Below are 12,578 nucleotides of genomic sequence, written 5' to 3'. Positions count from 1 at the left end.
CAGAATTTTAAATAACGGATAAGCTCTATCTTTAGCTCTTTCTCCTTCAGTCTTAATCTTATTTTAAAATGACTTATCTTTTTATATTGTACAACAATTTGTGTTATTTAATTTTTGTCGAATGATGATGAAAGTTGTAATTTAGTTTATATTTTTTAATATACGTTTAGGTGGTTCAGTAAATGTTTAGTAAAAGTCTGTAAAAATGATAGTATGAATAATCGGTAATAATTATTTGTATATATGATCATCGATATTAAAGAGATGACAAATCTATTTTTTGTATAAAAACTTTGATGTTACATCACGCAAGTAATACTCAAAGTTGTACAACACGAGATGTATTTGTCATAGTTTACTATATGTATATCCTCCTTTAGGGAAGAATCCTCTCCAATTTTCCAGCTCCATTTAGTACTAACAGCTATTTTTTGTTTGTTTTGAATTTCGCGCAAAGCTACACGAGGGCTATCTGCGCTAGCCGTCCCTAATTTAGCAGTGTAAGACTAGAGGGAATGCAGCTAGTCATCACCACCCACCACCAACTCTTGGGCTACTCTTTTACCAACAAATAGTGGGATTGACCGTCACATTATAACGCCCCCGCGGCTGAAAGGGCGAGCATGTTTGGTGGGACGGGGATTGCGAGTCGAGCGTCCCAACCACCTGGCCATGCCGGGTCCCAGCTATTTTTCCCATAGACCTTTTGTTCCGTTATAAAACACATTAGACCAACAAAATAAATATAGACACAGGAACACGAACAAAATTATGTAAACCAAGCTTTTCACTACTTTATTGGATTTTAGATTAACTTAAAGAGCAGTCTTCAAGCATAAGAATTTTGGATTTGTTAACGAAGCTGACCAAAATTGTTTCTTGTTTTTTGGAGTGTTTCACTATGATGAATTTTGAAGCTTTTTCTTCTTGCACTATAAATCCTGAAAATTAAGTATGAGACATCACACACATATTATTTCAATTATTTTAAATGATTATCTTCATTACTCGTATGGGCAGAGCACAGATAGCCAATTGTGTAGGTTTGTGCCTAACAATAAAAAAAAAATACATAGACACAAGGTCGTAATTAAAACATATAATAGTTTTGATTTGTTTGTTTGTTTTTAATTATGCATAAAGCTACACAAGGGCTATCTGTGCTCTGCCCACCACGGGTATCGAAACCCGGATTCTAGCGTCGTAAGTCCGCAGACATACCGCTATGCCACTGGTGGGGGAATAGTTTTGAAATATGACTGTAATAATAAAAAGCACATGTCCGAATCACATAGCTACACAAGGGCTATCTGTGCTCTGCCCACCAAGGGTATCGAAACCCGGATTCTAGCTTCGTAAGTCCGCAGACATACCGCTGTGCCACTGGTGGGGGAAAAGCACATGTCCGAATCACATAGCTTTCCTTTCATATTTAACTCTCATATTCCTCAAATTATTTACTTGTTTTTATATCGTTCCCCAAGCCCCCGATAGGGCTTATAACGCTAAAATTCGGGTTTCGGATTGCGATACGCGGTTGGCAGAAGAACTTATACCAAATTGTGTAACTTTGTGCTAAAAACAAACAAAATCATTTGTTTGGGCACACATATTATGTCCTAATGATTATTTTCATGTTTCTGCCAGTTATAACACTGGATGTAAAGAACTATTTGAGAAATAAAATAACGGTAAAAATCTCTTATTTTACATGTAAAATATGCATAAAACTCCAGTAGTTATTATTGGTGTTTTTATTTAATCATGAACCAACAAGTAATTTGGGGCATACAATACTTAGAATCTTTATAAAGAAAACAGCCAAATATGTTCACAATGGCCACGTCGGTAATTCTAGGAATAAGAAACAAAGTAACAGAGAATTACATGCTTCCTGTTTAGGTGAATCGCTATCATAAGATTATTGTTTTGTTTTTTTGTCTGTTTTCTTCAGACTGTGCTGAGTATTGCATGTCCAAATAAAACATTCAATCCAAAGCTGACACTTCACTGCTCACGAATTTCGAAATTACCTGACACCACTCTATTACTGCATCCTCTAAGGTCAAGCATTGTATTTCGACTCAAACAGATTCAAATCCCAGCAATGTGAGAGAACGTAACTGTAGAAGTTGTTTAAATGTAACATGAAGAACCTCAATACTCGTCATCCTGATCTCAAAAATTGCGTTTCTATTAAGACTATACTATTTTCAAACTGATCGCGTTTGTAAAATTCAGACTTTTTTTTCCAGATAATCAGCTCGTTATATATTTCTTATTTTATTGTATTCGCAGTGACATAAATCAGTTCATCTTTGAAACAATGTATTAAATTCGATGACGAGGAACCCTCTTTAAGACTAATAATGGCTGGAGACGGCTTGAATGGGTAATGAAGAAAAACTTTAATATAAGTTTAACATAACAGCATATTAAAAAAAAAATCTACTTAGTATTATAAATAAAAAGATATATAAAATGAACATCATTTAATATCCGTTAATGTTTTCGGTAAAAGTATCTGTCTAGTCCCTCGTATCAGTGATTTCGATTTAGTTTCAGTGAAACATCTGTTATATAATCACTATTCATCAGGCATCAAAGTATTTTAAACTTTTATTATCAAACTGTATTTCATTATCATTAGACAAGGAATATCTCACTTAAAACAAGTAGTTATGGTTGAAACCACCATTAGTAATTTTTCTTCAGACATAAACCTATAATTAAAATTCCAATTTATCATCACGTCTCAACTCAATCTATTTTATTAAAACTTTAGAAACTACTTTAAAATGAAAACTTATTCAGACGCTTCGTCGAATGCAGTTATTCATGATGAGCTCCTTCGTTTCCACGGTGTATTGCATTCAATAATCAGTCCAATCTATTCTCGCTGAACCGAGTTCCTTCAACTCTAACTATTATTCAATTCTAGGACTAATGATTTGTAATTTGTTGATTGAAAGAATAGATGTCAGCCAAGGTCATGCGGTTATGAAACATGACCTTTTTTTTTGGAGTTTTTGATTAACAATAAAAAATTGCTTTTGTTTTTAAACAAGATAGCTTTTGAACAATTTAATATTTAAAGCTCATGTTTCAAAAATAACAGGATTTAATTCTTCCTTGGTTCATTAAATAGTAAAAGTCACGATAATTGTTCTTAACTTAAAAATATTCAAACCTTAAGTATGGTAAAGATATAAGTTGAGATCGAATAACCCTCTGGTGATAATCGTATCAACTAGTTACGAAAAGATAACGCACTAGAATTTGAGAGATGTCAACTTTATGTTTCTGTATTGTATGTTATTGTATGAAAAGAGAGAGAGAGCATAAAAAAGTAAAACCAAAACACGTTTTTCAAGAGGATGGACACATATTCCAATACGACGAGTTCTTGAGAATATAGATGACTTCTAAGAAAATATGACCAGTGATTTAAAACATATTTGTGATTAACGTTGCAATGTGGCAAATTATATATTTATTGTTATCAAACAATGGCTATAAATATCATAAAACTTCTCTAATTCACCACAGCTTATATTAAATAAAAACTAGCTTCTTCCATTCTTCTTCTGAAAACACCTATTTCATTAATTTAACGTATATAAAATGAAAGCTGATTAAGCTAAACGTGGAAGTTGAAAAAATGTAGCATCTTTGTTATCATCAACTCGATTGTACTCGGCATTATTCTTTCTTTACCAAATAAGCTAAAAGAACAACAGAACAATGTAAATTACCACAATAGCATATACATGTATAAAAAAAAGGACACTTTCAATTGGAAAATAAATTAATTAGATTATACATATATGTAATATATATATATATAAATACAATTTTAGTAAGTACGTCTGATCCTTTTCATAGCGAACAGTTACTCTTCAGAATGAAATATAAATTACTTTACGAACAAGTGTATGTATTATATATAGGTATATATGTGTGTGTGTGTAGAAACCAATTTTAAAGCTTTCGAATCGAAAAGTGACAAATATATTTATAAAATATTAAATAGCTTTTTTGAAAGTTAAGATTAAGTTAAGCCTCTCACTTCCTATTAGATTTTCCGCATTCAAGTGAAAAAAAAAAGATGCTGGTAAGTGAAGGCTAAGTTTAAGCTCTATTTAGGATAAGAGAACATAGCTTGTTGATAAAAGTTTGGAGACGGCTTGTCTGGGTAATGAAGAAAACGTTATCATAAATGTATGACGTTTCGACAAATTATGTCATCCTCAGATCGAAACGTCGTACATTTGTAATAAACTTTTCGCCATTACCCCCTCAAGTCGTCTCCAAAGTTTTGTTTTCTAAAAAGTGGGATCCTCGTCATCAAAAGGCTTGTTGATATTCGTCAGTTGATTTAATTATCTAAATAGTCAAAAACTCGTGGAAAAAACTAGTTTAAATTTAAATCATTCCAGACCCTACTGCTAGATGAAAAATACATTTGCTACTTTCATGTCAGAAACAACGAGTAGGAGGAAGATTATTTACGTGGAATAACACACATCTGAGTGTGATCGCTAGGCTCAAGTAGGAGGAAGATTATTTACGTGGAATAACACACATCTGAGTGTGATCGCTAGGCTCACATGTCAGATTCTAGACATAATTCTCTAATTATTATATAAAATGCTTCTCGGTTAATTGAGCAGCAGATACTTTATCATGCTATAATGCACTTATGAGGATATGTACTTTATATGTTTCAAAACAAGTAACCTGTTTATTCGATCGATTTCATAAGCAACTAGATTTAGATTCCGAAAGAGCCTGGGTTATAGGGGCTTTTTTTTCTTTCGTTATTTGCATAGTTTATTATCTTACGTATTCCTTATTATCAGGGACATTTTACAAATTCCTTATTAACTCAGCTCTAAACCTTATTCTTATCCAGACAAAGAAATAAACAAATGAAAAACCCTTACCTTCGCTTTCTTCATATACAAGGCAAAACTCACGCCACCCCCACACTTTAACAAGATCCACATAGGCTTTACCTAGCATAGCAGGCCGAGGAAAGAGATTGATGGACAGCCGTTGACGTTGTAATTGAAAGTCCCAACGAGCCTCCACATGGGGTATATCCAAAGCATCACAGATGGACTGGACATGCATACTGGTAACATCAGACTGAGTACCAAAAACACCGGCCACGCCCAGTTCCATCAAAGAACACACTAGAGGAAGTACGTGAAATGCACGTTTTTTGGTGACAGAAATGCAATATTTCTTGTTTTTATTTCGACTACCGCTACACAAACTACACTGTTTCACATGGTTCTTGTATTCATGTGCGACATTTGAATATTATTTACTTTAATTAATTAATAGACATAAAAAGATATTCACTAAATACATCAAGGATGAGCAAACAGAGAACTAGACAAGATCCATACCATCAGTGATTAAATATCTAAGAACGTGACATAAAGTCAATATTGTTTCTAAAGCAGAAAAGTAATTACTGCGTTACATATATCATTCTTGCAATAATCAAATGTTACTTATATAATTTTTGAAACACTTTTATTTACATATATATTGATCAAATAGATTTCAAACAGTTACCCAGGCAGAAGAAGCAAGGATTGTATGGAATAGAGCCTTAGTTATATGCAGGCGATCGGCTTTCAGAGCAGAAATGAAATATACAATAAGGCTAATTTCACTAGCAATTCATTTTTGCGTTTCCACAAGCTTATGGCTGGTACATAATGGAAAGAATGGCGATGTCAATCATTTATACGATGACGGTACCCCACTTCGAACAGATGAAGACCAACGCAATGACTTCATGTGTAAATACATTAACCAATCTGACGATGGTGACATACAGGAGAGGCTCAAAATATAGCAACCTCAAACTGAGCTACAGCGGGTATGGAAGCCATCATTAGCTTAGAAGAAACACATAGAGCCATAAGCATATACAAAAATGGAGGTTCAGGTCCGAATCGTATAAGAATCTCCACCTTTAAGAAACTTACAGAAGTCAACCTGACTGAAGTTAGTGTCAGGGTATCAATGTAGCTTAGCAGCAGGTAGCCTTCCTGAAATATTTAATGATATCTTTATGAAGTCCTTACGTAAAGCCATGAAAAACCACACTCGTCTTAAAGGGTATCAAATCATCGTCCTATAAAACACCAGTTGTGAGATACCAGAAAAGGCTTATCTAAACGGTTGAACCATACAACGTCCTCAAGAGTTCATTTTAACAGTCCAATAACACAGAAATGTATATACACTGCAACCAGTTGCTTGACCATAATGTCTTCATATGAAATAGCATGAACGCACGTTTCATTCTCCAGCTGCTTGAAGTATGTAATGATTGAACCATTGGAAGCAGCTTGTGTACACTTGATTTATGTTGTTTTCCCACATGAATATCCTTTTTGATTATATTGCATACTGTTGCCTGGGGGATGTAGACGGATTTTGCAACTGATCTTTCTGGTCATGGAATCTTTACCTATTACAATACGCAGCACTTTGTTTCTCATAACTGTAGTACGTCTTGTTGCAAGTCTTTTTCTTGGTGGTACTGGTACCCCAAGTTTATTCATATTCCTTTGTCTTCTCGTTCTATTAAGATAAGGGATATCAGTCTCTCGTAAATTCTAAATCCCCGACCTGAACACATCCTTATGATCTGAGTGTATGATTATTTTGTGTAGGATAGGGCTGTTATATGTCATTCCCAAAAGCTATTATTTTTCGGAAGCATCACCTAAATTACAAAACGTCAAACGATGTCCTAAAATAGATCTGATAAATTCCGTTCCCCCGTGACTTTATATCGTAACTTGCTAATCTATAATCTTTTAATGTAATGTATTCAATCCTCTACAGAAGGCCACTGATAACATAACTAAAGTAACCTTCTTCTACCTCTTGCAAGACAGCTGGGATAGTCACCTATTATTCAATTAAAATCAATTCAACATGCCGAAACAAAAGGTTTTGCAAAGTTATAAATATTCCCCGTAAATCGCAGTTTTCTTTCGTCATACATATCCCAAGATAGCAACATATAAAATGTGCAAAAATTATAAAATTATGAAATATTGATACCGAATATTCATAATTTGGAGAGAATTTACTAATCGAACATTTTTGTATTAAAAACATTTTCTCAAGCAAACTATTATAGTTTTATTAGCACTGCTCCACGCTTCTAATCCTTATGTTAAATAAGGATATATAATATCTATATAAATAATATGCTTGCATTTGTCTATCCAGAACTTTTCTCGCAAATTTCTTCATCAAATGATACAAATCTCATAATGTCAGAAAGACCTTTGTCCGAGGAGCCCAGGGTACATATTGGCTTTTCAATTCAGAATCCCCTTACCTGTTTTTGCTTAGCCAAACTTTTTAAGGCAATGAGTATGGCACACGATGGTCATTGTCATCATATGACCACTGGCTTCGATTTCAACTTTAGTTTCGTATTTCCAAAGTATTTGACACAAACAACACTTAATCGACGTGCAATTTCCTAAAAAAATTGACATTACACTGAATACAATTTCCAAGGACTTTCTCGACTTATTTAGATTTAAAATACGCATGCGCAGTTCGTTCAAAACCGTATCTTTATCACTTTGTAGACACACATTTAAATGTTTGTGCATATTCAGTTTGCCTTCATTCAAATGCCCCCCTGTGGCACAGCGGTATGTCTGCGGACTTACAACGCTAGAATCCGGGTGGGCAGAGCACAGATTGTGTAGCATTGTGCTTAATTACAACCAAACAAAGCCTTCATTACAACTTTACATTTACTTTACTTTGCAATAGTTTAGTTTCGGTTCGTTTCATAGACTGCTATAAACACCTTTTAGCTACTAGTACGGGTTTTATTCTTCGTTTTTGTGAGTTTCTTTGTGTCAACTCGTAATACCGTGTCATACACTGAACACTCACAACTGTTGTTTCATACTCTTTACACTATTATAAATACCATTACTGTATTTTATTGTTTACTTGACGTGCAGTTTTATTAAATAAAGTTACCTGTACGTGAGTTTGTTTGTCTGGCTGTGTAAAACATTTTCAAATAGACCAGAATTTATCGATCTATTACAAGAAAGCGTAGCTCAAATGGCGTGCGTGAAAATTTTAGAATAAGGAAAATTCAAGCGAAGAGCATGAAAACTATCGCAAATGTTTTGCGGATCGCGGCTAGTACAATATTATATTTGTTTTAAAATACGACATGGTAATTAATTTCATATTTTAGATAAAATACTGCAATAGCGCTTAGTTTTATTTAAAAATATAACGAACATGAAAATCCCGTTTCAATTCTGAATCAATGAAAACACTAAGATACTTTGATATGATTTTTACTCTTTGTCAAGAAAGAAAATCGCCCCTCAGTGGCACAGCGGTACGTCTGTGGACTTACAACGCTAGAAACAGGGTTTCAATACCCGTGGTGGGCATAGCACAGATAGCCCTTGTGTAGCTTTGTGCATAATTAAAAACAAACAAAACAAACACACAAGAAAGAAAATCATTAAACTGATCATTTTGTTTTGGAAGAATATTTATTAATATAAAGTTTTCGGACTTATAACGCTAAAATCATGAGTTCGGTTCCCCTCGGTGGACACGGCAGATAGCTCAATGTGGCTTTATTATAACAAAACACACCAGACAAAATCTAATTTAAAATATTAAAACAATTTTACTAAAACAAAACTATTAATAATTTCGGTTTTAATTAAATTTTGTGACCCTTTTTGAAATTTAATTTTGTATGATGTATCGCTAAAAAAAGTTTTTAATATAAAATATCTATTCTTTTATTTACTCTGCCTAAAGCATTGTTAATAGCGCTTCCACTTTAATTTTACATTCTGCCTAAAGCATTGTTAATAGCGCTTCCACTTTAATTTTACATTCTGCCTAAAGCATTGTTAATAGCGCTTCCACTTTAATTTTACATTCTGCCTAAAGCAATGTTAATAGCGCTTCCACTTTAATTTTCAATTCACATTTTTGAAGTTTCTAATTGATCTATTAAAGTATTTATATTCAACATCCTTTATATTTCTATTTAAAAAAAACTGATATCTTTAGAAGTTAAAAAATTCAAGTCATTAGTGAATTTAAGATACTTTACGTATACATTTGCCCCCCAGTAGCACAGCGGTATGTCTGCGGATTTACAACGCTAGAATCCGGGTTTCGATACCAAAAACAATCAACGCTCGAATTCTGGTTATATCGTTTTAAGCATTCTTTTTTAATTCTCCTGAAATTGATGATATATTAACAACTGAAATGCAGGACGCTAGTTAATCACTAATTAAAAAAAGTGATCGTATAGGATATTAACCATCTTAACAACTGAAATGCAGTATGCTAATTAATCACTAATTAAAAAATTTATCGTATAGGTTTGTTTGTTTGTTTGTAATTAAGCACAAATCTACACAACGGGCTATCTGTGCTCTGCCCACCACGGGTATCGAAACCCGGATTCTAGCGTTGTAAGTCCGCAGACATACGCTGTGCCGCTTGGGGGGCTATCGTATAGGACACTAACCATCATATTGATGAGATTCATCCTACTTCATCGTCATGTTCATATTTGATTGTATGTTTAAGACGAACACAAAACGTTTTAAAAATGTGTAACATAAAAACATTGTCCTGAGTTAAATGTAAGATTCGTTTGTTTTTGTTTTTCCTGACATAAGTAAGTGCATTAATCATACTCGTCATGCATACGTTTTAGTGTATTCCTAATATTTATAGTGTGTAGGTTTTTCGAATTTACTTGTTAAAACATTGGGTATTTGAGGAATAAATTATTGATCATCGACATTAGTTACATATATTTACCAATATTGACATGTGTTTCAATTTAATCGATATTGAATACCAAATACAATCTTTCAAATCCCTCTACTGAGAGAAATAATTAGATTTCATCCACTTCAAGTAACATAACCTTCATGTAATTTGCTTCACAGTCTGTACAACAAACTATAAAACTATAATGTTTCTTCGCGTTTGCTTGTTATTTGCTGACTTTTATGAAAACATTGCAAACGTATTAAAAGTAAATTAAATTTTAAGTCACTTCTTGAGATTAACTAAATGTTCTGAAGTATTTAGGATTAAGACTACAACACATCTAAACTCTAAATGTACAATATTCATTTAATAACTAACTTTGTTGATATAAATGCCATATGCCAAACACCACAATATGCATAAAAGTCAGTTATAAATTGGTATGTAACTTAAAATACACATCATAGTGAATGTTTAATTAGAAACAAACACAACTTAAATTTTTAAAGAGAACAACACTATTGTTCATCTGTTGATATAAAGTTTTTCACAAAGCTGCACAAAAGGATACTTTCAGATTGATAAGACTCTTTACATACCCTTGTCTGACCAAATAGTGAGATTTGAGTTATAGCGCACCCACAGCCCAAAGTACGAAAAGCGTTTCTATGGAAACGGGACGTGAATCATGAATAATTAGATTCAGTGTACGGATACATTAAGTACTAGACTATGCCTCGCTAGATTATAGGATTCAATATAATAGTGACGCCATTTTATCATGACTATTACATCTGTACTTTTACTAAAATAAAAATGAAAAAAAGGCAATTATATGCCAATTAAGAATCAAATTGCTTAACTAATTAATTTGGCATTAAAATGTATATAGTTAGGTTACTTACACAATCTAGTTTGATTTGATTTGTTTTTTTTGCGGTAATCGAATTTCCTAAATCAACGTTGGAGTTTTAATCAAGACTTATAAATTACCTTAATTTAAGGGTACAACTTTATAGTTTCACAATACGTTTAGGCACATAGACGTATAGCTAGAAAGAGCGTCTCTAAAACCAAAACCTAATGAAACTCATACGATTAGTATATTTGTGTAATTCAAGCTTAAAGTTTTTTAACGTTCTTTACCAGAAGCTATTGGTGCGTTAGTGATACGGCATATAGATGTTATTAAAGTACGAATATTAAATGTAGGTTGCAGGCAGCGTTATCTGTATTTGGACAGATTATAACAACACAGTATTACTCAACTATTTTAATCAAGTAGAAGACAACGCTGATTGTCGTATCAGCTGCTGCTAAGTTTATCAGTTTCCAAAGACCTGTTCTCACAAGATGAATGCTATGTAACTAGACTTACTAGAGTTACCAAAATGAACAGGTGTGTTATCTTGTAGTGCAACCATTGATCTGAAGTATGAGCTCATTACATAGACCTGCGAATTTAAACTTCGTAAAAGTTGTTTTGATTTTAATAACGAATTTTCCATAATTCAGCTACGCAGATTTCTAAGATAATATTATTTTTTTCTATAACGTAAGGATTTTTTTACAAATCGGGATAAAATTTCTTACTTAGATCAAATTATTATTTCCTTTACCATAATGAAATTTTTTATTATTATGTTTGTTAACAAAAATACAAACAAACTGAAGAAAGTGGAGAACAATGATGTTAAACGAATATGCATCCTCATTCATCCTGTTTTTTGTTGTGAAATCTATGTTATTTAATCTCAAAACTACTAGTTGTGGTCTTTTTTTTATGTATTGTGCCTGGAACATCAGATGTCTTGATGAAACCTTTCCCCCTTGTTCTTCGCTGACGGCTCCGATATTTTCAGGGAAATAGTCAATATGTGAGTGTAAGAAATGAACTTTCAAGCTCATATTACAACCCAACTCTTTGAATTTATCGAACACGTTATTGACAATATTTTCGTGATTTGGATCCTTGTTGTTTCCTAAAATTTTTTCAATAACATCTTTAAAGGTAGTCCACGCTTCCTTCTCAACTGTCCTCAATGTCCTTTCGAACTGTTCATCCGAAGCCAATTTTCTAATCTGAGGCCCAACAAAAATTTCTTCTTTAAGTTTTGCTTCTGAAAGAGCTGGAATTGCCCACATAGATATTTGAAACAGTTGCTATCTTTGTCTAAGACCTTTACAAACTGCTTCATCGAGCCCAGTTTTATGTGAAGTGGAGGTAATAGGACTTTCTTTGTGTAAAACCAAACTTTCACGTCAATGTTTTGGATTCTGGTATCAGGCTGACTCTGCGTGGTCATTGCGTCTTTATCCAGCGCTAATTTCGTGCTCTGCTGTCCTATTCACACAAAAAAAACAACAACATGGGAAATTTGTATAACAGGATTGCTGACCCAACAACATACAAAGGACTTAAGTCTTCACAAAGTAGCCAACCATATTCTTTGTGTTTGACCTTATTAAGAAGTTCGAGATTTTTGTACGTTTCCTTCAAGTGAACCGATGGAACAATTGGGACAGATGCATATATGTTACCATTGTGAAGAAGAACACCGTTCAGACTTCTTTTGGAGGAATCAATGAACAATCGCCACTCACATGATTCATATACTGAAGCTCCTAGAATTGGTATTAATTCAGCAATATTGTTGCAATAAACCAGTGAACCTTCTTGCGAAAAGTATGGTATAAACTCTTTCTTATGATTTCTGTACTACCAGTAAAATGATGTC

General features: G+C 33.3%; 1 protein-coding gene across 1 annotated transcript in view; it reads right to left on the bottom strand.

Moving 5' to 3' along the window:
- LOC106460752 (glutamate receptor ionotropic, kainate 1-like) overlaps window positions 1-12,578 on the bottom strand; it is a gene marked incomplete at its 3' end in the record, with an annotated part of 52,805 nt that overhangs the window by 6,940 nt on the left and 33,287 nt on the right. Inside the window, exon 3 of the mRNA XM_013920486.2 lies at window positions 4,947-5,198. Coding sequence (XP_013775940.1) covers window positions 4,947-5,198 — 252 coding nt within the window. The remainder of the gene's footprint in view (window positions 1-4,946; window positions 5,199-12,578) is intronic.

This window comes from Limulus polyphemus, unplaced genomic scaffold (genome assembly GCF_000517525.1).
Source record: "Limulus polyphemus unplaced genomic scaffold, Limulus_polyphemus-2.1.2 Scaffold828, whole genome shotgun sequence".
Lineage (NCBI taxonomy): Eukaryota > Metazoa > Arthropoda > Merostomata > Xiphosura > Limulidae > Limulus > Limulus polyphemus.
Note: the sequence above shows the minus strand (reverse complement) of the source record. Positions and strands in the feature narration are given on the sequence as shown.